This window comes from Cotesia glomerata, linkage group LG4 (genome assembly GCF_020080835.1).
Source record: "Cotesia glomerata isolate CgM1 linkage group LG4, MPM_Cglom_v2.3, whole genome shotgun sequence".
Classification (NCBI taxonomy): Eukaryota; Metazoa; Arthropoda; class Insecta; order Hymenoptera; family Braconidae; genus Cotesia; species Cotesia glomerata.
Genome location: NC_058161.1, coordinates 7390678 through 7415788, shown reverse-complemented (window position 1 = coordinate 7415788; position 25111 = coordinate 7390678). Strand labels below are relative to the sequence as shown.

Genomic DNA, 25111 nt, shown 5'->3' with positions numbered 1-25111 from the left:
TTTGACAGAATGGAACGGAGCCGAATGAGAATGCCTCGCTGTTGCTTTACCAGTTCGGTTGTGACACTTGCAACGAACGCGTGGATTAATCAGCGCTTGTTTATAAACAATTACACGTTTTAATCAAATAAAATAAAATAAAATAACTCGATTATTTTTCCACCGCAGATATTTACGCAAAAACAAACTCGTTTTATGTCATTTTTTTTAGTGCTTTTGTGATACCGTCCAAGTGTATTGACACTCGAAGATCAAGTTTAAGTGAAAAAGTCTCTGCTCTTGATAAATATAAAATTTTTTCTGACAAAAACAATAGTATGATTTTTAAAAAAAGTCTTTCATTTTTTTAGTAAAAACAATGAATTTTTTTGTGAAAAAGATATAAAATGTGTAATAGTATATTTGTGTAAATTAATAAATAAAAAAAAAATCAAAAGTAAGTAAACGAAGTTTATTTTTTTATAATATGAAAAAATCTAAAAGATTTATGCTGACATGTGATCTGCATTGACAACAAACTATTACGTTGTTTACTCACTTCATTTCTTACTATATTTCTTTTCGTGATTATTTGCTCTACTCGTTTCACGGGTCGTTTATCAAGATGTCCAAGTCCAAACAAGTTTTACTACTACAGAAAATTTTGTCTTCTGTGAATATTTTTGTACGTACATAAGCAAGGCCAATGTTTAGTTATTTACTTGACCAATCCACCACACAACTTCGAGACAAACGATCCATTACTCAATAGTATAGGATAGATGGAAGAATTTCAGTCAAAAAAAAATACATTTTATTAATCTTGAGATCAATCTCACTAATTTTACAATAATTTTCTTATCTTGAGAAACTTTATGATAAGTTTTGAATTATTGGCAACTCTGAAAGTAATAAGTTATTATACTTGTAAAGTCTACAATTGGAAGTTAATATTCAATTTTTAAGTAAAATAAATAATTTTTCTGTATTTAGTATTAAGTTTCTGTTCAGATAGATTTATTTATTTATAAAATGAAGTTGCTTGTTATTATTGTGATTATTTATTTATTTTAATCGTGTAATGTAAATGATAAGTCGAATGAAAAAAATCATATAGTATATAAAACAAAACATGGATCAACTTCCGCATATTGTCTTGACGCGATAGGTGACATCATCAGTCTATGTACGTACTATATTTATCAGATACGTTATATGATGTGAATTAATATCACCCGTACACACATACACACACACACACACATACAAATCATTGTAAACATAAATTTACAGCAGTAAACGCCCTTTCTGAAGTTTTTATGAACGAAAGGATTTACAGGTGAGAACAATAAATAATAAAAAGTGTCGCCCAAAAAATGATGCTCCACTTCCAGCTGACAATTAAGGCAGTTGTGAAGCCATAAACGTTAAGCACTTGGATGTACTATCTATGAATTATGAACATTATTATTATTATTATTATTATTATTATTATGACATAATAAATGTGAAATCCGGGGAATATAGAAACGAACATGAAAATTAGCAATTAAAGCACGCGGTTCAATGATCACCAATTGTACATCGAGGCTTGAGTTCCTTCTCTTTTATCGTTAAATTAAATGGAACGAGACGTTATTATTTAGTACAATGGACATCGGTGGGAGCCAAACAGATTGGTCGATAAAACCCATAAAAGGGATAGGGACTTTAACTAGTTTTATGTTGCGTGAGTAGCAGTAGGGAGAATTTTAAGTTACTCATATTTGTTTAGGTCTTTCTTGCGTTACTGCCGCTTTTTTTCTGCCGTTATCTTTATTGTCATATTTGTTGGTAGTTTTGTTTAGCTAACCACCAGAAAATTGCCGATAAGATCGTTTTTATCAACTATTTACATTGAAGAAAGTATTTTGGTCTACATTTCTGAAAAAAAAAAAAAAATTAATTTTATTTGCATATTGTCAAAGTTTCAACCTTTAAGAGTTTTTCTTCAACAACTCAAGTTCTACTGAACTGATTTATACGAAATTTAGTGTAATCCTTTTTTTTACATCCTTATTTCGTCCGAACTATATTTATAAAACAAATTTCAATTTTTACAATTTTTGAAATATTCGGAAATGTCAAAAAAAAAAGGAAAAAAAAGTTTTTTAAACCTTCGCCATTTTGCGCAAAAAATTTTTTGGACTTTTTCCTAATTCCGACGAGAATGGTGTCACTACTGATTAAGATTTTTTTTGTTTTTTTCGGGTAACCACAAGAGTTAGAATTACGTCAACAAGGACGCACAATTCTGTGAGATCCTCCAATCTATCAGCCTGTAACCTTTCGGCTTTTTAATTCTTTGTTCAAATATTTCTAAGTAAATAAATATTAAAATTTTTTTTTTTTGTAATCTTGTTTTTTTTAATTATAAATTTAGGGTTGCAAATTAAAAATTTGAGAATCTAATCATCGATACTGTTAGAATTATCAATTGAAAATTGAGAAATCAATTATAAATAAAATATATTGAATGCTTTTGTTAAAGGTAATTCATTACTTTACGTGAAGAAAAAAATTGAATTTTATTATAATTTTTTAGAGAATATCAATTTTTTTTCAAAAAGGGTTTTTTGTATTGCAAATAATTTTTTAGATAAAATTTTCCAAGAATTAAATTTTCTGTATACTAAATTTTTTCATAAGAAAACACTTCCACAAATTCTCATTTTAAACATAAAATCATATTAAAGTAAACTATGTATTTGTCAGCTTAAAAAACGGAAATAGTAAATAAAAATTAACAGAAATAAATTCTGGCGTTTATTCAGTCTTCCCCACAATGAAAAGTGAAGACAATAATAATTAAAAATAAATAAAGCATAAGTACATTATTTATTTTAAAATTATCTTGATAATTAAAATTACAGGCATGCATTAATTATTTATATAAATACTTTAATTAGATTGTTGTTAATAACAATGAAAAGTTTCTCAGTATACACAACTAAACGAACAATGTGCAACGGTAAAAAAATTACACGGAGAAATAGTAGTTTGTGGCGGCATATAAAGATAACAATAATAATATTAATAATAATAAGATGAAAGAGCACGTGTGTCAGTGAATCGCAACAAATACACCTGAGGCACTTTCACTCGATTGGATGTAGTGAGTCAAGTTTTGAGTCATGCGTCTTGGTTGTATGATTAACCCACCGATGATTCAATGACATCACTGTATCATCAGAAATTCCAAAGAGACGTTTATATACACTTGCAAGAATTAATTACAATTATAATAATAATAATTATAATTTTTTTATCCTCATCACATGACCCTCGCTTATTTAATTTATTTTAAACTACAGTTTTTTATTTTTATTGACAAATAAATAAATACTTCTTGAATATATACCAACTACTGTTCTGTTATATCACGCGTGCAATTAATTATAATGTGTATTTTATAAGAATTAAAAAAGCTTATAAAGTAATATAATTTGTTTAACAGATAATATTAAAAAAAACAGCAACATGTTCTCCCACGTTAAGTTTTATCCTTTGAATGTATTGAATAAATTTATCGTGTGTGTATACAGTGAACCTAATATAGTGAGTTCTCGCACTTTTTTTTACACCATCACCAGACACCAAGTATTATAAGAGCAGGCGAATATGTATGTAATGTATAACGTATATAAATATACTAAATGGGTGATAGTTAATTTTCCTTAATTAAGCTCAATCGAGGTTAATGTACGGCTGTTTAACCCTAGTTTACCAAATTCAGCACCCCCATCGGTTCTTTCGAACAATTTAGACCGCTCAGAGATAAAAAAGATCCGAATAAGAGACTGAGATAATAAAATATATTTTTAAATAATATATTATAAAAATAAATTTAACTCCCCGGGCTATTCATTGTCTCGACTTTTTATTGGATTGAATTTAATTAATTGTAACAATTATTTTAGAGTTATCTTTGCTGATGTTGGTGATAAATATTCTTCGGCGAACATTCATGAGTTAAAAAAAAAAGTTTTAGTTTTTGATGTGTCGACCCCTTTGATCTTTCATTTATTGCAGGGAAAATAATTTTACTTTCGCGTTCTAAGTATTCATCAACAATTGCACCAATTTGATAATTACTTTTCGGTATTTAATTCCAAGTGTTGAAAATAAAAAAATTGTCAATTTTCTTTATTATTATTGTTATAAATTACTATTAATATAATATAATTTACTATTAAAATTCGTTAAAATATCCCTACACTAAAAAAAATGACTTAATTGATTTGAAGAGTATGATCATCTTAAATCCAGATAAAAATATTAGAATCAAATAAATTTCGCTTGAGCCTTCAAAATTACTTTATTGGTTCCAAATTTTTTATTATAAATCAAATTATTTTTCTTCAGCGTAGATAAAGACCGTACTAGAACAATAAGCTCTTAATTTTGATATTTAAAAGTTTAAATATCGCAATTTTCTATTTTACATTGAAATAACTCTAGAAAAATTTATATTTCGGTTTTAGAATTTTATTACTCGGCAACAAATTATTGTCAAGAATAAGCAAGGGATTTTTTTGTAGGAGATTGAATGTTCTATAAAAAAGGTCCAATTGAAAATTTGCATAAGTCAAGCCGTTTCAAAGATATCTAGCCTTAACCATTGATCCAAAATTACGATACTAGTTACTCTTGAACGTCACAAAATCAATCTAATTTTCTAAGTGCGGCCCAAAAGTTCTAAGATTACTTCAAAGTTACTGATAAAAAATAAAACATTTTAAAAACACATCAAGTAAACCAAAATATACATAAAATAATTAGATTAAAAATTTCATACCAATTGTAAGGAAACACTTTCCCACTAGACTAACCGTTGATTTAAAAACATTCGAATATAAACAATTTTCTACGAATCGTATAATTTATCTTCGTAGAGAGTAATTCAATGAATATATAAAATATGTAAGTGAGTAAGTAAGTAAATGTATGTATGAAAGTGGGTATCGTGATTTCAAATATATACCAGATAGAACATAAAGCCATTATTATTATTTGTACCCCTATGGCTATATAGTTTAGTACGGTTCTCATTGGGTTCTTATCCCCTTGTTCGTATCAAAGGTCAGATGCAGGACGTAGGATGTTGGCTTTACTTTATATACATTATATTTGAGAATGAGGGAAGTGATATTCAATTAAATGGTGAGGTTTTATTATTTGTAGTCCAGATTGTATTTCCGTTTTTATTGTATTTAATATGAGGGTAGGCGTCGTTGTTGACACAACTCAGGAATTTATAAAAATATTCTTTTGTTGAAATTTGTTTGCTTCTCACAGATTTTATTAGTTTTGTTTATTTTTATGATTCAAATCTAATACATAAATTCATTCGTATTTTTTTTGATAATTATTTTTATTCATGTGTTAAAATAATTATAATAAGAGTAATAATTTTTTGAAAAGTTTGAATAATTTCAAAATATGATTACTCTTTCGATTTTCAATACTAAAAAATATTTTTAAAAGTAAGGCGGGCAATAGCCTACACGGAGAAAATTTTATAGTAGAAATTACTATCTAGTTATGGTAAAATCTATTAACTGAATTCGATAGTAGTAAATATTATTTAAATAATTATGTAAACCATCTGAATTGTAGTAGTTACCATCCTGATGGTTACTACTACTATTATGATAGTAATCAGTAATAATAGCTATTATTATTTTAACTAGTTACTACTATTATCAAAATCGTAATTCCTAATATAACCTGATGGTTACAGTTACCATCAGTAATAATAATAGCTACTATCTAAGCTAGTAAAAAATATTAAAAAAATTACAAATTTGCGTTAGCGTGGATGCATTTCTGAATAAACTAAAAGCAGTTGTAGCCCAGTGTAGTACACAAAAAATCGGGATTAAATTCGGATTGAATGTATATTTAAATTTTTATTTGTCTAAAACAAGTTTCAACGTCAAATTTTTCAAAAAAAAAAATTTGAAATTTCCAAAGAAATCAAAATTTTCAATAAAATTCAAATTTCAAAAAAATTAAAATTTCAATAAAAAAATTTTAATCTTACAAAAAATTTTTAAAAAACATAATTTTCAAAAAAAAATTTTGAATACAATGAAGCTTTATACTAATTATTAATCATAATTATCTAATTATTTAAACTAAAATTTTCCCTTTAACAATTGCAATTAAAGAGAGCATACTCTTTGCTCCAGCTGATGGTATCGTATTTTGAAATGCACCGAATCAGCTTGACTACATGTAATTTTTCTTCTACATTAAATTAAATGATATTCTTAAAGCTAGTAGATGAAATAAACTCATTGACCTGTTCTAGTTATGCATTCTGTTGAAGAAATTCAATGCACAAATTATCAAAACTAGCAACCTGCAGTCCCTATGTGACTGCCAAGAATTGCGAACTATAATAAATAAAATTTTGCTTAATTGTATAATGATTTTCGTTAAAGTGTACTTTACTTTCTTAACTATTGACATTTATAAAGATATAAGCTCATCCCGATATTACAATCATAACAAGCTTTCATTTGAGTACCCACTTGCATTTTTGATATATTTTTCATATATACATATATATAATATATATAAATATATAAAAAATTCATGTGGGTACTCAAATGAAAGGTCTCGATGAGTGTAACATCGGGATGAGCTTATATCTTTAAAAATGTCAATAGTTCACAAGGTCATTTCTTAATTATTGATATTTTTTAAGATGTAAGCTCATCCCGATGTTACACTCATCAAGAGCTCTCATTTGAGTACCCACATGCCTTTTTATATATTTTTCATATATACATATATATAATATATATATAAATATATGAAAAATTGATGTGGGTACTCAAATGAAAGGTCTCGATGAGTATAATGTCGGAGTGAGCTTATATCTGTAAAAATGTCAATAATTCACAAGATATAAGGTCATTTATTAATTATGAATCTAGAGATAGAGTATTTTCTCTTAATGATATTCTCTTAATAATATAGATGATAGGATTACAATTAATTCAATTATAATGGAACCATCAAATGATGTTTCATAATTTCATCTTGTGAAAAAATATTAATAATTGATAATAATAAGACTTTTTTAGTAACCCAAATCTTGGATGATTGCTATTTTGATAATCATAGTCAATCATTCAAAATAATCAATAACAGCTCTAATATTTGGAAATTTTTATCATATATGGATTTAAACGATTGTGTTATTATTTGTTTTAATATTTTAAAGGAAAAAATGCTCATCACTAAAATATGGATGCAAATAAAGAATTAAATTAAATAAATTTATATTATTTTTTCTTTCAGAATTTTTACAATCTGAGATGGTTACAGTTACCATCTTCGATTATAGCAGTTATAATTTTTAATAATTACAATTATCATTTTCGATAGTAATCGTTACCATTATTAATAGTAACTAGTACAATTGTCAATGATAACACCTATTATTTTGTGACTAATTAATTTTATTACCATTTCAAATAGTAGGAGTTAATATTTTCGTATAGTAAATACTATTATTAAGTTTTCTCCGTGTAGTCGGCTCGGTGCCCTCTTTTCGAAAGAGTGGGACCCGGGTTTGATCCCGGCACGCACCACTATTTTTCAGTGATTATAAATAAAAATATGTGCGTTATATTGCCAGCCTCTGAAAGTGGCAGAGATAGCCGGGCGGCACACGTCTGACTTGGGTGATCACCCATTTAAGCAACAACTTGAATGGGTGACCACTCTAGTCGGCGCTGGTTAGCGCGAGGGATCTCTGCACACTAGGAGAGGGGCCTAATGTTCCAGTGGTCGATAAAGCTCAAAGAGCTCAAAAGCATAGAAAAGGTATCTTTTAGAGCTTGAAGAGCTCAAAACAACACATAGATTGTATTTTTGAGCTCGAAGAGCTCAAAAATTTCGTAGGTGCTAATTTTAAGCGCCCAGGTATTAACGGAATTAGCGGGAAGTTGCAGGGATGGCCTTTAGGGTCAACTGTTTTCCTAATTTTTTTAATTAAATAATATTTTGTATCTTTCAGAGAATATTCGTATTAATTTTAATTATTTAAACCATTGCATAAAATAAGTTATGACAAAAAATTTACAATTTAATATTTATAAAAAAATTATTTACCATTCTTATATTACTTCAAAATTCACCCCCAATAACAAACTGTTATTTTGCTTTTCGAATTCAGCATGGGTTCCACATGTTACATCGACTACAAATCGTATGTGGAACCCATGCTGAATCCAAATTAGTAATTTGGAGACCAAAATATTCTTCATAAATTTGTTTGATCTTATCAGATAACGATCTTCGATTCCTTTCCAAATTCAATTCTCCACAAATGTAACAAAATGAATCAGGACTTTTATTACACAGATGAGAATTACTTCTTGTAATAGTATACTCTCCAGTAGCCAAGTTTCCCACATCTGAAAAGCTGCAGTCGCTTGATGACGACGCCTGCGAGCCTGCTTTCTCACCCTGACCAGACGTCGATACTGGGGCTCCGACTCCCTGCATCGTAAAGTACTTATCACTTGTACCTGCCATGACGGCACACACGCCGTTAACCCAGGGACTCTGCCAGATGGTTCTGTTGCTCACCGTCACCACGTGGAGGTGCCCTGGTTACAGGCACAAGCAATTAAGTCTTCAAAAGTCAAAAACGAGAGTAAAAAAACAAAAAAAATTACTTTTTTCGGAATTTTCGAGAGTTTGTGTGATTTTTTCACATTTAAAATGGCTCGTGGTCTCAATAAAGTTTCGATTCATATTTAACGGATCGAAATACATGAAAATCACGCTTAGTTTAGTTCCAAAAAATTTTTTTATCATTAAAACTGCCAATTTTCATCATTTTTACGGTTTTTTTAAGTTTTCTCGAAATTTCGAGGGTGTAGGGGTCAAACTGACCTCGAATTCGGATTCAGCGGACCAAAATACGTACACTGATAAAAAAATTGACTTGACTCAAGAGCCAAACTCTTGAACCAAGAATTCCATTTTGAAGAAAAATATTTTCTTGAGTCAAGAGAATAAATTCTTGACTCAAGAAAATTTTCTTAGACCAAGAATAATTTCTTAGCTCAAGAATTTATTCTCTTGACTTAAGAATATCATTTTCTTCAAAATGGTATTCTTGGTCCAAGAGTTTGGCTCTTGAGTCAAGTCAATTTTTTTATCAGTGTACCCTTAGGTAGGTCCGGTCAAATGCATATTCTACTTAATTTTTTTTGTGCGCCGGTGAAATCAATGTTAAAATAATTTTTTGTCACAGCCTTGAAGAAAATTTCAGTTTTCATTAAAAAATAATGAGCGCTTCAGTTAATTATAGACATGGGAGTTATTAAAAATACAAAAATTCTAAACGAACATTTAGCTAGCATAAGAACTGCTTTGACAAAAATATTTACGTAAGATTATTTATGAATATCTAAAAAAATTCAACACTTGAATTTAGATTATTGATTCATATCATACGATTTTTTTTCTACGTAAAAATTGAAAATTTAATGTAGTCATGATAACTTAAGAAGCAAATAAAAATTAATATGAATCCGAATTCCTACAATTGATATAGTATATGATTATGATAAGTGATAAGTGTAAATAAGCTTATGAATTCAAGAAGCCGTGATGTATCTTCTTCATTTTCTTATTATTATATAGAGACTGACTGGGTTGTAAAAAGTTTATGTGTGGACTCAATATAATATTGATATCAGCAAATATATACACATGTACTCATATACAGATATGATAATTTAATCCATATGAACAGTTGGAATGAGTAATGTAAAGAAAGAGCAGATATGAAATTATTAATATACATTTATACACACCTCAATATTATTTCTTATCCATTTATAGTGAATCATATCACAAATTTTGTATCGTTACACAGACATATGTATGTAAATATTAACATGACTCAAAGATGCAATACTACAGCTGTTTTTTACTTCTTCTCCATTTCGTTACTCAGTGACTAGTGTTAATACGGTAACACTATTTTTTCTTCTCCATAAAATTCATTCACTTCATTTGACACATCCGTTTTTCTCAATTTATGTGTTGAGAGATAAAAAAATTACTCCCTTAAATGTTTTTATAACATTATCAACTTTTTTATAAACGTTATTGTCTTGGTCAATAATTCATAATTGATAAAATTATTAAATAAAATACGAAATAGAAAATTTTATTTTCCGCAGAAATTAATTAGCTTATCGAAGCCACATCCTGAAACTTCGTTATCTCATCCGTTTTATTATTAAATTTCTATGAATTATTATTTCATTGTCATTACATACATCAATGCTTTCTTTTTTATTTAAATAAATAATAAATTATTTTTTTTGCCTTAGATGAGAACCGAATCGTTGTTGAGCATGGAATTTGCTGCAGCTAGGTTTCCACAAATTAATGCAACTAATCATTCAATGATTGATGGAGAAATTTCAAGGTTTGTTGATGCAACATTATATTGAATAATTATTATACAATTATGAAAATTATTATTATATAACAAACGATATTTTTTTAAATAATTTAAGAAATAATAATATTTTATCAAAGTCAAGAGATAATATTCGTTAGATTTTATTATCAAAAGTTTCGATGTTAATTTAGCAAGAACACTTTAATACCAGAAATGACTCAAGTTTCATCCTAAATTACTCCATGATGTTTCCATCGCAAGTAACAAGTAATTCAAAAGTTGTTATTGCATAACTTGATTTCAAAAACTTTTAATATTGTTACTTTTATAACACAAATAAATTATTAAATTTATTTAAAATAAATAATGTTTGCTTACAAATTTCCCTGTTTCAGATTTCCAAAGCCGCTGAGAACTTTTGCAGCGGTGGCAGCTATTTTAATAATGATAACAGGTTTAATGGGTAATCTGTTAACTATCGTCGCTCTCTGTAAATATCCAAAAGTACGTAATGTCACGGCAGCATTTATCATCAGGTTTGTAATTTATAAATACATATTAATAGTATAAAAAGATAAATCAAACTATTGATTGAATCAACACAAAAGATACTGAATGAGTCGCTATGTTTGACTTATTACTTGTCTTCTGTTTGTCAATAAAATATAAAAAGATTCATCGACATTCAAAGCTTAATATTAAAGCAGTCACTTCATAAAAATAGCCAGTTAATTCAATTAGACATAAAAAAAAACTATTCGTGTATTTAAATTCCGTGAGAAAATAAAAAACTTGAAGATTTTAAATTTTTTGCAGACAACTAATATTTTATGTTAAATAAAAAATTGTTTTCCTGTCTTTATTGATTGAAACTCCTTAAAGAACTCAATTTATATAAATGGTGCCGTTTTTTTTTTTTTTTTTCAGTCTCTGTGTGGCTGATTTTATATTCTGCGTGCTAGTATTACCCTTCGACTCAATCCGATTTGTCAACAGTGGTTGGACTGATGTAAGATTTTTGTGTGTACTGGTGCCTTTTTTGAGATATGGAAACGTCGGTGTCAGCCTTCTTTGTGTCGGTGCAATAACTGTTAATCGATTTATAATGATATCACAAAACAGCCTTTATGGCAAAGTGTATAAAAAACATTGGATCGCTGTTATGATTGCCTTTTGCTACTTATTTTCTTATGGAATGCAAGTCCCCACTCTAGTTGGAGCTTGGGGTAATGTATCTTTATTTTTTCAAAATTATAAATTGATCAGCTTATATTTATATTGTTTTTATAATTAATATATTTATTTTAATGTCCAAATAGGAAAGTTTGATTACGATTCAAATTTGGAAACCTGTTCAATAGTTAAGGATTCAAAGGGTCGAAGCTCAAAGACGTTCCTATTTGTTACCGGATTTATCATACCATGCATTGTCATTGTTGGCTGTTATGCAAAAATATTTTGGGTTGTTCACAGGTAATTATTTTTTTTTTATTTAATAATCAAACAATAATAATATTTTAACATTTTATATTAACAAACAACTAGCAGTCGCTATATGACTGCCAAAAACTACAAATTATGGATAAAAGAATTTTGGCTTAATTATTTTTTGATATTATCACATTGACATGTACAAAACAAAAATAAATAAACAAATTTTATCAATTGCGAAATTCGAAACTATATTTAAAACTACTTCGAAAATTTATAATAAAATAACTATTGCTGAAATTAAGGCATCGAAGCCTTGAAAAAGCAAACTAATAAAAAAGTTAAGTTGATTCACGAAATAAAATCTTGAATTAAAAATACCATTTTCGAAGGAATTGATATTTTGAATCAATTTTTGGTAATTATTTACAAGTGGGGTCACCCCATTTTGGGACATAACTAGGTAAAAAATTAACAATTTTTTTATTCTGCTTGTTTTTACGGTGCATTTATGATAAAAAATGTCGTGAAACGAAAAAATAAAGATTTCGATAGATTTTTTGCCTTTGAAAATTTGAAAAAATTTTGGCTTTCATGTTTTTGGATAAAATTTCTATTTTATCGTTTTTCGATGTTTTTGATATATTTTTTCCTGAAAAGTACATAAAAAAAACGAACAATTAAAAAAAAAATTGATCAATTCGATCAAAAAAAAAAAAATGAACATGGCCTAGCATGGGCTGACCTCACTTGTAAATAATTACCCAATTTTTTTATGGGGAAAAATTCTTGGGTCAAAAAAATGATATTCTTCAAAATAGTAATCTTGGTTCAAAATTTCTTTTCTGGAATAAAGTTAACTTTTTTATTAGTATACAAATTCAGGTTCAATGATATTAAATTTAATTCTTAAAAACCCATTTTATCATACGAATACGCCGAAGACAAAATTTTCCTTAATATTCTCTTAACTATATAGATTATTTAAAATAAAATTTTACAATTTGAAATAATATTAGTTAGGAATCGTTCGATATAGTAATAATAATAAAATTATTATTAAAAAATTATTGACCCCAACAATCACGTGAACTTTTATTAATGAAAGTTTATTTTTTTTTTGATAAAATATAAAAAATAAACCACATAAAATTTTAGTTCAGAATCAAGAATGCGTAAGCACGCGAGTCCAACGATAAAGTCTCCTCATACCCCGGGACGGGACACAAGGGAGATAAAGCAAAAACGAAGCGAATGGAGGATAACCAAAATGGTATTAGCTATTTTCTTGAGCTTCGTTGCTTGCTATTTACCAATTACCATCGTTAAAGTCACCGACCCAGAAGTTAGATATCCAGGTAACAAAAATTTCAATTAAATAATAATTCACAAAAAAATAATAATAAAATACCAATAGTATTTTACTTATTTACTAATTTATATTGAAAAGAAGAAAACAATTGTAACAAGTGATTCATTTACAGGACTCCACGTTATGGGATACTTATTGTTATACTTTGCATCATGTGTTAATCCAATCATCTACGTGATAATGAACAAACAATACCGACAAGCGTACGCTGGTGTGATAAGCTGCTCTAAGATCCGCGCGAGTTTGACACCCCACGGGAGCAGCAATCCAGGACAAAATAATTATGGCCAAGGTAACCACATCGTAACGGTCACCAAGCTCTGATCGAAAGCACATCTCATTTGTGTCGTAAGTGAAGGGCTAAAATGTTGGTTTATAAGATTGGGCCTGGCATGGTTCTAATTACAATGCTATCCGTCGACGATTCAATGAGTAATCAAACTTTCCGCTATTTTCAGGCTCTTAAAGCTTAAAAATACTAAGTTATAGTTGATCTTAATATTTTTTGGTTATTCTATGATATTTTATTAAAATCCATGTTGAAAAATTTCAAAAAATTATCCTTGAAAAATTTTCCTGTTACGATATTTCTCAAACGAATAAACCGATTTTTTTTTCTTTATTTTTAATCATGAGATTTGAATTTTTTTCAATAATTTCAATTGGTTTTAATTTCTCATTTTGTAGCTATACACAGAAAAAAAAATGTTCTTGAATCAAGTATATACTTTTTAAGAACTTAATCTTCTTGATTTGAGTAGAAAAATTCTTGAACTAATAAATTTTTCTTGATTTAAAGAAATTTTACTTGATTCAAGAATTTTTCGTCTTGATTCAAAAAAATTACCCTCTTCAAAATAATTTTCTTGGTTCAAGAATTTTTCTCTCGAATCAAGTTAATTTTTTTTTCAGTGTCAAAATATAATTTGCATAGAGCAGATTTTTTTTATTTTTTTCAATGAATATTTTTAAACAGGGAAGTTATCATTCTTTTAGATTCAATGATTGTCAAATCGCGTTTCAGATGCCATAAGGACGTATACCGGCAAAAGGTCCCGGTGAAAAGCCATAAGGGCGTATAAAAAATTTTTTTTCGGGAATCAACATAGTTTCGTCTGAAATGTGCAGAAATGCAAAAAAAAAAATTTATACGCCCTTATGGCACCCGGGAACCATAAGGGCGTATAATTTCTATACTTATGGCATCTGTAACGCGAAATATTTTTAATCATTAAAAATGATTAATTTTCTAAAATTCGAACCGACACCAATAATTTTCTTAGCGGGAAGTTACCAATTAAATTCCATTTTCTTTTATTTATAATTAAAAAAAAATTACTCCAATCAAATAACCAAACATTTATAAAAAAAGAAATAAACAAGTAAATATCTCGGAGTTTATGTTGAAATAATATACGATAAAAATAGCCGGAAATGATGCTAAGATTTATATCATTCATTCTCACGACCTGTTTTTCAGGACTGCCAGATGCGAGCTAGATAAATAGCTCAGTTACTCTTTACTTCTAACGCGGATCTACTGTAGCATGTTTTTAAATGGAGAATGAGCTAGGTACTAATTGACACATAATTTACGAGCCAAAAATATAACGCTGATACTTTTTTTAAGTGGAATAATAGCAGTTATAACTATTATTTTTAACGCCGCTAAGATCTTATTAATGTATTTTATGTTCTAACAATTAACGCATTGCTGACAGCTATGAGCTTATTATTTTTTAAATTATTAACATGTTTTATTATTAATTATTTTTAATGAATTAAAATAACAACATTAATGAGCCCTTAATTATAAATTTGTCATTTTCACTAATTCGCCAGTGGGATTAAATTTTATCCTTCAATCATTACATTACATTATTAATTTTTTATTTTAGGATTTAATTAACTTGATAATTTTTATTTTATTTTTAGACTATTCCAAGGACTATAGCAAGACTATGGTGTCAACGGTATCTATGGCGATGAATCCTGTTGTAAGAAAATCCGAACTTCCAGATGATTATCTCTAATATTAAAATTCAAAAAATAATTCCATATTTTTTAATTGATAATGAACTGATAAATAATCATCATTTACATTTTTACTCAGCCATTAGTATTAAGTATTAATAAATTATTTATTTTTAGCAATAATTATTATTAGTAGATATTAAAATTTTGTATTAATTATAAATTATAAATATTGAAAAAATTATTTTTTAAGTAAATGAAAAACAAAAAATTGTATAAAAACAAATTTTATTTATTTGTTAAAATCAAATTCAAGCAAATAAATAAAGCCAAAGAAATGATGTAAATATAAATCAACACCTTTATTTAATAATGAAAATATCACAACATATTGATGGTAATGGTAATAGTAATGATAATGATAATAATAATAATAATGTATATTTATTACATATTTACAAAAATATATTTAACGAGTGATTATAAAGTGTATGTACATACTGACTGAGCGAATAAAACTTTATAAATATATCTACATTTTAATAATTATTCTTATTTATAGTTCTGAGCAATTATTCGTTTCATTTTTCAGCATTTATCGCTGTGATAATTACGCATGAGCGTATAACAATTGTAATAATTATAAACTATAAATATTTGTAAATACTTTATCGAATAAAAAGTGGAAAAATAGTTTAACTTAATTAATTCACAAGCAGTAAGGTTAAAATTACTTTTGTACAAAAATTCTTAGGCAACTGAAAATTGTTGCTATATTTGTTTTGAAATAATTTTTTGGTAACTAATTCAAAGCTTGCAACATCCACTTTTCTCGGTGGTGATTGGAGCAGTGCGTAACTTTATCGAGTCCTTTATTTCGTCTTCTATCTTGGCTTTCAATACATTCTCTACTAAGTAATGTACTGCTTCATCTGAAAAAAAATAGTTTAAATAGATTATTAATTATCATTATTTTATTATAAACTTTTTTAATTACATTACAAAAAAAGTGTTTAAAAAAAATGAAAATTTTGGATCACCAGCTTTTTACTAATCAATGTTGATATTGAAAGAAATTAAGCGAACAATTTTTATATTTTCTATAAATTGAAAGAATTTTATGATTCTCAAGTTAGCTGACAACTGTCAATTTTTTTAATTTTTATAACAAATCAATTACAATTAAAAAAAATGCTTCTAAAAATTTTTTTTAATTTTCATATGTGAAATTTTTTATTAATTTTTTTTTTCATACACAGGAAAAAATTTTGCGTCATTGCGTCAAAAAACTTAGTGTTAAATATTTAACACTTTTATTTGTAAATTTAACACTTATTATGTTAAATCAACACAAAAATGTGTTATATTTAACATAAAAATTTTTAACACAAAATTTTTTAACGCAATGACGCAAAATTTTTTACTGTATAGTAATTTCATTGAATAAAATTCTAATATCGATCAACTTCAGGGTAATAGTATTTTCACTTATTTTAATCGATGAAATTAGTATTTTATCGGAGGAACAAAGGGAATCAGGCAATCAAGTTTGTTCCATTAATGTACCATGAAAACATATCAATAAGTTTACGAGCAGAAATCAAAGTTAATTACTTGAAAATCAATGGAATTAACTAACTCAAGAAACTTTGGTGATTAAAACTCACTTTAAAAAATATCAATTACCAATATAAACTTTTTGGAAAACAAACATGTAACTAAATCATTGTTAATGTATAATCTTGACCTCCAACTTTGATCAGGCTTAAACGAAATTCTCATTTATAAATAAAATTTAATATCATAAATATAAAAAAATTAAAGAGAGGTATTTACCGATGTTTTTGTTATCCTTAGCAGAAGTGACGTACCATTTAGAAATTTTATTTTCTTTGCAAAACTTAATAATTTGATCTGTAGGAATAGCGACATGTTGTATATCGCATTTATTAGCTAATAAAACAATTGGAATACTGGAGCCATCGGGTAAAGTAACCTTTTCTCGCAGATCGGTTAGCCACTTTTTAACCGATTGGAATGTCGCTACTCGTGAAATATCGAAAACTAGAGCAGCTGCGACTCTGAGAAATATTTAAAAGTAATTTTATTTAATTTACTGTAAGTTAAGATTAAAGTTATTCAAATTTCATCTTGAAACAAAGAGATTACGTACAGTCTTTTATAAAATAATCCCAAAATTTTCTACTTTGTGTATATGTTTCAAAAATTTCATGACATTAAAGTTAGCTGTCTCTTGACAAATTTTTAATTTTATTTAACAATTAAATTATTTCTAAAAAATTTTTTTTAAAAAATTAAATTTTTAATTTTTTTTTAATTTTTACTTATCAATTTTTTTTTTGCCATAAATTATTTATTAACATAAGTTTTAAAAATTATTAAATATCTGCTAAATTAATTTTCATAAAAATTTCAGGTTTCAAAACTATCCATAATATTAATTTGACGGCTTTGTAAAGTATTAAATTTAAAAAAAGAAAAAAATAAGTTTTTTGCACTGAAAATTCTGATTGTGCATAATCTCTAAATTATGAGATAAACAAGCAGATATTTACGCATATTTATAGTAAACTCGTGTCATGTATCCAAATCTTTCGTGACCAGCAATATCCCTAAAATAAATTAATAGCTTTGAATTATTTACAGTACTTAAGTGCATAAGTGAAAGTTAAAGATAGTGAGTAAAGTAAAGAAAGTTTTTTAAATATATTACCGATAGCTACTGTTAATTAGTATTCAATTTCAAAACGTTTTTTTATTAATAACTAAGAGTTTTGTATGTTAGTAAACAAAATATGTATAAAAAAAAAGTACCATAGCTGCAAATTAATTTTAGTATGAGGATCCCAATCAAGTGATTTAATTGCAAAATCAGCGCCTATTGTTATTTTATAATTCGATGAAAATTTGCCTAAAAAAAAAATACAAATGAAAAACAAGCAAATATAAAGTAAAAAATTATTATAAATGTATGTACAATAATAATAATAATCAAATGTTAATTAGCAAGTGGTCTGTAAAGCTTTGCCGATAATAGTCTGAAACTTGACACATGTAATTGTAATTATGTAAAGCTTATTTACATTTTTAAGATTATTCATTTTTTATTTTTAGGTACGAAACTATCAGCAAGTTAGATGGAATAAATGAAAGTAAATAATTGAAAATATTTTACCTTCTGTGTATCGCCTCACGATTGCGGTTTTACCTAAAAATTACAAGTTATAAGATTATTTATGATACTGAAGACATCTAACAATTTTTTTTATTTTTATTAAAAATAAATTATAAAAAAAATTTATTTTAAAAATATTTTCACTCGTAATTTTTTAAAATTTCTAAAAATGGAATTTTTTTAATAAATTTTTTTCACAATAGTTTGTTATAAAAATCTAAAAAATTGACAGATCTGTTAATTTCGGTATCATAATTATTTTTTAATCTTTCAAACAAATATTATAATAAAGTTCCGCAATTGGCAGAATTTAGTGTTAAAAAACACACATCGCATGCGCAATGTTATGATCATGAGATTTCAATGCTGTTAAAATATTTATTAGTAAAAAGTTAACTTAACTCACCTACTCCATAATCACCGATGATAAGAAATTTAAACAGTAGCTCCTTCTGATTATAATTTGAAAGAATAACATCTGAATCACGTCTCGGTTTACGATTATTCATTTTACGGTAAATGATTAATTTTTTGTTAAATTTAATTTCAAAATAATCCACCTCATAAATGTATGTAGAAAAAATATAATAATCTGACGCACTGTTTACATAAACGTCAATGGAAACTTTTGATAAATTATAGGTATCAATAATATTAAATATGAGGTTAAACACTAAATGACAAGTTGATTCATACTTTGGACTAAGTGTTATTTCAGAGTGACGATAAGCTACTGAAAGTATCTTCACGACGGTGACGTTGATGATCTACTATCATTTCACGTGCCACGAGTCGAGGCTAAGAAACTTCAAGTTTATTATTAAATCATATGTTACAAAGTTCAATACAATACAATTACTATTATTATTATTTTATTATTTTTATTCATTTAGTACTAATCCGATTTTTTTTACCGATTTTATTTTATTAGCTGAACACCGACTCAGTAGTTCACGTGTCCTTGTAATTCCTAGATTAAGTGAAAGGAATAAACTTTTTAAATTATTATTATTATTTTGTTTACTTTTATTATTCAGTAATTTTATGGATTTTGAAAAAAATTCACAGATTTTTTTATTCAAAGAAATATTATTTACAATTAGGTATTATTAAATATAATTTAAAGAGAAGAGAAAAAAAATTTTTTTATTAAGAGATGAGCATTAAATGAATAAAAGTAAAATTTTTTAATAGTAAAAATAAATTATCTATCTTTAAAATAATTAATCATAATAATAAGTTATCTTAAAATTATAATAAATGTTTTCTATTGTAATTTAAAATACTTAAAAATTTCTTAGTAGCGACTGAAATTGAAATTAAATTTTTGCGGTTCTTTTAGCTGCGAGATGGCGCGTCGATCGGGATAAATAAAAATAATAGAGTGGTTGTGGTTATTACTATGATTATTCTCAGTGTTGTCAAAGTGTGAAAACAAAGTAGATTTTTTTTCCAAAAAATAAAATGGAAATAGTGATTTAATGATGACAGAAAAAGATTATTTCATTTTACCAATGACATCAAATAATAATATGACGAATATGTTCCGTCCGTCGTTTCGTAATTTTTTTATATTTTTTATAATTTATATAATTGGATTTTCATTTTTAGTAGGTAAGTTTATCTCTGTGTAATTATTTACGATACAAATAAATTTTTAAATTTAATGTTAAAAAATAAAATAAAATAAGCGCATTTATAAATTAAATAGATTAATAATATTTTTTTAACATTTAGAATTTTGTATTTTTTTAGGATAATTACAACCTAACATTTTTCGAAGTTGAAAAAATTTTAGGTATTTGCCAACTCTAATAATGATAATAAAAATAACATAATTGACAAATTTCTGTTTGCTATTTTTTCTAAAAACAATAATTTAATAAAAAAAAACTCCTTGTAAAAAATTGAAAAACTTTTAAAGACAATCCCTGTAAATTTTTTTTCTTATTTAAAAAAATAAAAAATTTTCAGTAAATAATGATAATAATTTAACATTATTGATATAATATCACGCTAATTTTATTTTATTTCACTTTTTGTTTAAACAAAACTAATATTTAATTTTATATATTTTCAGTGTACTTAGAGCAAAGTAAATGGGATAGCACCGAAAAAACATTGAATGATCTAGCTAAAACAGTGAAAGAACAAAATGAACTAATAGAACAAATATATCAATTTAATGATAGATTAATAAATGATGTTAATAGTAAAAAAAAGACAATTAATAAGAATTTACCAACAATATTCGCCATTACACCTACGTTTGCTAGACCGGTGCAAAAAGCTGAACTCACACGACTTGCACAAGCATTTTTTCAAATGCCTAATTTTCATTGGATTGTGGTTGAAGATTCAGCAACGAGGACCAATTTGGTGACTAATTTCCTCTGGGAAAGCGGATTGAATTATCAGCATTTGAATGTGATCACACCTTCCAATTATAAATTAGGAATAAATGATCCTCATTGGAAAAAACCGCGTGGTGTTGCACAAAGAAATGCTGCTCTGAATTGGTTAAGAAACAATTACAATACTAGTACAAATGGTATTGTTTACTTTGCGGATGACGATAATACCTACTCTATAAAATTGTTTAAAGAGGTAAATATTTAATCAGTCATAAATATTGTTTGTAATGAACATTTAATCTACTTTTAAGTCTAATATAGATTTATTTAACACAATTGCGGTGAAAAATTTTTTACAGAGAATTTTAGTAGAATAGGTTCTCACAAATTCTTTATTTATTCTGTTCCACTCTTTAGCGGATTGATGATGAATATTGATTTAAATTTCATATGATTACATTTTTTCAACTAAAAGGCTATAAAAATTTTTTCTATGTTGCACTTTTTTTTATGAATATACATGGAAGATAGTAATTGAAAAAATAAAATAGCCCAAGCGGCACAAACTTTTTTTGTTAATGTTTTGTTGAATTTAAGTTGACGACTATTAATTTTTTAATTTCTTTTTGAGTGAAATCTATCAAAAAGTCAACATTTTTTTTGTGACGCTTGAGAGATTGATAGATCATTCATCGAATTGTTCTGAAAGTAGTGAACCCCTTCAATTTTGTTGTGCCTAATATTTGTCTACGAATTAATAGAGAAATTGCATAAATAATTTTGTTATGTTTTAAATTTATATTTTTATAGATTTTCTAAACGTAATTTTTTTAAATTCAAAGAAGTTTTATCATCAATCTGTTTATCATAATACATAATGCATAATACATAATATTTGAAATATTCAAAAAATTGTATTTAATCATATTTAAAACTTATAAGGTGACTCACGCATAGAAAACTTTAAAAAGATAATGATCTCCAAGTACTCACACTTGATTATGTAATTTTTTTTTACTGCAATGAAAGTTAACTATTCAAGGTTGTCTGATTACAGTTGATAAGATGCACGTTTACATTCTTTATGAAAAGAATATTATAAAAACAAGTTAAATATTAAAATAATTTTTTTAAGAAAAAGTTAATCAATTTTGAAATGATTTCGACTTATTGTTATTGTACATAATTTTACAAAATTCAAAATACAAAATTCTAAAATTTCAGATGGAGAAGATAAAAGTGGTTGGAGTTTGGCCTGTAGGTTTAGTAGGCGGATTAATGGTTGAACGGCCGATTTGTGATAATACAACAAACAAAGTTATTGGATTTAATTCAGTTTGGAAACCTGAACGGCTGTTTCCATTAGACATGGCTGGATTTGCGGTAAATCTCAAGATATTACTAGAAAAAAAAGATACAGTATTTTCTTTTCACGCCAAGCCTGGTTATCAAGAGTCAGAATTTCTTAAGCAGCTGGTTACACGGGATCAACTGGAACCATTGGCTGATTGCTGCACAAAAGTATTCTTAATTTTTATTTCACTGAATTTTTTTTGCGAATCTGAAGAACCAAGACTCGTTTTATTTTCAAAATTTCTTCATAACTTTGATGAATTAATTTTAGAAAGTGTAAAAAGATGTCTGACTTAAGGTAGTACCTCCACGAAAATCATTTTTCAAGAAACTTGTGGAATTTTTTTTATCGAAAGATAAATCTATACTAATAAATGGAGAGCCGGTTTTTTTGTCCGGTTATACTGTGAAAACTAATGAACCGATCGGAATAATATTTATACCATAAGATGCAACGTATTTCGGAAAAGGTTTTAGTATATGATATGTTGGTGATTACTTATCCGGAACCTATATTTTTTTGACTTAGAAATAATGAATTTTTATAATCACTAAATTTATTCTATTCGATTGTCATTTGTTTAAAATGAATTTTCTAATTCTATTGATTATGTTTATATACTAGGCAGATTTCTTCACTTATGAGACCTGCAATCCACAGATTCGGTAGAATCTGGCGCCAAGTTCCGTTCAAATCCGTTGTAAACGGAGCGCCAGACTACCGACTGTGTTTACTGTAAGCAGAACGGTTTTTTGAGCTTGCGAAATTTTATTTAATTCTACGGTACTCTTTTTACCCAACTTTTTTATCATAACAGTAATTCATAATTTATTTCACCGTATTAATTAATTATATTCCTATTGTAAATTTCCATTATAATTACAAAAAATACTAAAATCCGAACAAAAACAGTTTCACTGTAAAAAAAATCACGCCAAGTCCACGTTCATAAGACTATTAGGAAAAAAAAAAATTTTTTTTTTCTTTACAAAAAGATACAAAATAAAAAAATTAAAAAATCCAAGTAACCGATATGATTGTTAATGATTTTCGGAAATTAAAAAAAATCTTATTGTAAATTTAAAAATTAAAAAAAAAATTTTAGAACGTACTTGGTGTGCGTCATTGTGTATTTCAATTTTTTTAAAGTCCTAATAAATAGATTTTACGAATTTCATTAAAAGTAAAATATTTTGCAACCACGCACACTAAATACGTTCTAAAATTTTTTTTTTTAATTTACAATAAGATTTTTTTTAATTTCCGAAAATCATAAACAATCATATCGGTTACTTGGAATTTTTAATTTTTTTATTTTGTATCTTTTTGTAAAGAAAAAAAAATTTTTTTTTTTCCTAATAGTCTTATGAACGTGGACTTGGCGTGATTTTTTTACAGTGAAACTGTTGTTTGTTCGGAATTTTTTAACTGAAACTTTCAATGCTCATTACAATTTTTTTTTTCATATTAATTATTATTCATTTTTGAAAGAAAGATACGGGAATGTTATAATGATTGCACATTGAAAGTTACAATGAATATTAGCTAGAATAATTACATGGATAAAAGGTGCATGCCAATTCGATAGAATTGGGAATCTGTGCAAGTCTAGATCTAAAAATGCAATTCTATAAAGCGCCCAGCAGAGCCAGCGAATAACAGCTAGTATATTAATAATTCACTACCAAAATTTCAGATCAATTCACCGCACCGTTTTTGAGTAATTAATTTTTGAAATTGCATCTTTTATACGTAGAGAGATGGTAAAGTTAGTATGAAATCTATTTGCATCACTTGAGTGGTACGGAAGATTTCATACTAACTTTACCATATCTCTATACCTCTACGTGTAAAAGATGCAATTTCGAAAATTAATTACTCAAAAACAGTGCGGTGAATTGATCTGAAGTTTTGGTGATGAATTATTAATATATTTATCTTTCGATAAAAAAAATTCCATAACTTTCTTGAAATATGCTTTTCGTGGAGGTACTACCTTAAGTGGATCAACCAATTTGTTCCATGTAATGTTAAACTAAATATTAAATTTTTTCTATTTGACAGGTTTATGTTTGGCACACAAGAACTGAATCCCCACCACTACGTGATGAACAACGTTTAATAAAAATGGGAAAAAAATCTAATGACAATATTGAAATATAATTATACTCTTCTCAATTTGTAAATAATCCATTATGTATGTTTATTTATTTATCGATCTATGCTAAATGATAATTTATGTTCGGTGTTTTGTATAAGTTTTCTCCAAAGTTATACTTCAAAATTCTGTAATAATATAAAGAGCCAGTTGATTTAAATTTGTAATATAGTGACGTGATACTCAAATCAGATATTAGGGGATTTACTCTTTCTATTTATATTAATATTTTTAAGGAATTTTTTAGTAGAGTGGTAGTTCTAAACATTATTAAGATAATATCTGTGATTTACATACTAAATTTAAAAATTCATTTTAAAAATAAATAATAAGAATTGTTAGATAAGTAAATCATTTTTAACCATTTCTAAAGACTGTTTAATTGGAAACAAAGTATTCTATTTTTTTTCATCATAAATTTAATTTATTCAATACTCTGCTTTGATAACACATGGTAAAAAATGGAAAAGTATTTACGCAAACTCCAGTAATTCTTAGTGGGCGAAGAAGTAAAGAAGACAGTTTTCAATACTCGGTGCCATTGGTATCACTAAATAGAAGTGAATTATAACATAAGAAGATTCCCAAAAGATGAAACCTAAAAGTGATTTTAGATCTTCAAAACTAATTAAAACATATTATTAAATAACTAATTATACTGACCATCAGTATACTTGAATTAATAATTGTCGAGGGTAAATTTTTGAACAACAAAGTTACCATTTTGTTCATTAATGATAAGATTTTTGATAATATACATGTAAAGCAGATATTCAATCATTTTTGTTGTTTCTAAAAGTAACTTTG

At 26.6% G+C, this 25111-nt stretch overlaps 3 protein-coding genes across 6 annotated transcripts; 2 read left to right on the top strand and 1 right to left on the bottom strand.

Annotated features, from left to right (window-relative positions):
• Positions 1–382: 382 nt before the first annotated feature.
• On the top strand, positions 383–15311 carry LOC123264215 (G-protein coupled receptor moody). Of its 4 annotated transcripts, XR_006509286.1 has the most exons (9): positions 383–436; positions 10392–10489; positions 10861–11001; positions 11393–11691; positions 11785–11938; positions 13055–13254; positions 13381–13560; positions 14749–14841; positions 15204–15311. XR_006509286.1 is itself a non-coding variant. In XM_044727393.1 (8 exons), exons 2-8 carry the CDS (start codon positions 10392–10394, stop codon positions 15299–15301), a joined length of 1170 nt encoding a protein of 389 aa, XP_044583328.1. In that variant the 5' UTR covers positions 383–436; the 3' UTR covers positions 15302–15311. The 4 variants fall into 4 exon arrangements, 3 of the variants coding, with proteins under 3 accessions (XP_044583328.1, XP_044583329.1, XP_044583330.1); XM_044727393.1 differs by lacking the exon at positions 14749–14841; XM_044727394.1 differs by lacking the exon at positions 14749–14841 and having other exon boundaries at positions 13381–13616.
• A 356-nt stretch (positions 15312–15667) lies between these two features.
• On the bottom strand, positions 15668–19255 carry LOC123264222 (ras-related protein Rab-32-like). The gene is made up of 6 exons (XM_044727405.1): positions 18845–19255; positions 18439–18471; positions 18078–18174; positions 17819–17875; positions 17079–17323; positions 15668–16174 (listed from the first exon to the last, which is right to left on the bottom strand). Exons 1-6 carry the CDS (start codon positions 18945–18947, stop codon positions 16050–16052), a joined length of 660 nt encoding a protein of 219 aa, XP_044583340.1. The 5' UTR covers positions 18948–19255; the 3' UTR covers positions 15668–16049.
• A 587-nt stretch (positions 19256–19842) lies between these two features.
• LOC123264217 (galactosylgalactosylxylosylprotein 3-beta-glucuronosyltransferase I) lies at positions 19843–24497 on the top strand. The gene is made up of 4 exons (XM_044727399.1): positions 19843–20052; positions 20519–21045; positions 22017–22313; positions 24211–24497. Exons 1-4 carry the CDS (start codon positions 19920–19922, stop codon positions 24307–24309), a joined length of 1056 nt encoding a protein of 351 aa, XP_044583334.1. The 5' UTR covers positions 19843–19919; the 3' UTR covers positions 24310–24497.
• Positions 24498–25111: the final 614 nt, after the last annotated feature.

Coding starts and splice junctions, on each gene's coding strand:
- LOC123264215 (XM_044727393.1), top strand. CDS start 10,392: ATGAGAACCGAATCGTTGTTGAGCATGGAATTTGCTGCAGCTAGGTTT. Junction 11,939..13,054: donor ATATTTTGGGTTGTTCACAG/GTAATTATTTTT, acceptor ATAAAATTTTAG/TTCAGAATCAAGAATGCGTA. Junction 13,255..13,380: donor CCCAGAAGTTAGATATCCAG/GTAACAAAAATT, acceptor ATTCATTTACAG/GACTCCACGTTATGGGATAC.
- LOC123264222 (XM_044727405.1), bottom strand. CDS start 18,947: ATGAATAATCGTAAACCGAGACGTGATTCAGATGTTATTCTTTCAAAT. Junction 18,175..18,438: donor CGTGAGGCGATACACAGAAG/GTAAAATATTTT, acceptor TTTTTTTTTTAG/GCAAATTTTCATCGAATTAT. Junction 17,876..18,077: donor AAAATTAATTTGCAGCTATG/GTACTTTTTTTT, acceptor AATTTATTTTAG/GGATATTGCTGGTCACGAAA.
- LOC123264217 (XM_044727399.1), top strand. CDS start 19,920: ATGATGACAGAAAAAGATTATTTCATTTTACCAATGACATCAAATAAT. Junction 20,053..20,518: donor TGGATTTTCATTTTTAGTAG/GTAAGTTTATCT, acceptor ATATATTTTCAG/TGTACTTAGAGCAAAGTAAA. Junction 22,314..24,210: donor TGGCTGATTGCTGCACAAAA/GTATTCTTAATT, acceptor TCTATTTGACAG/GTTTATGTTTGGCACACAAG.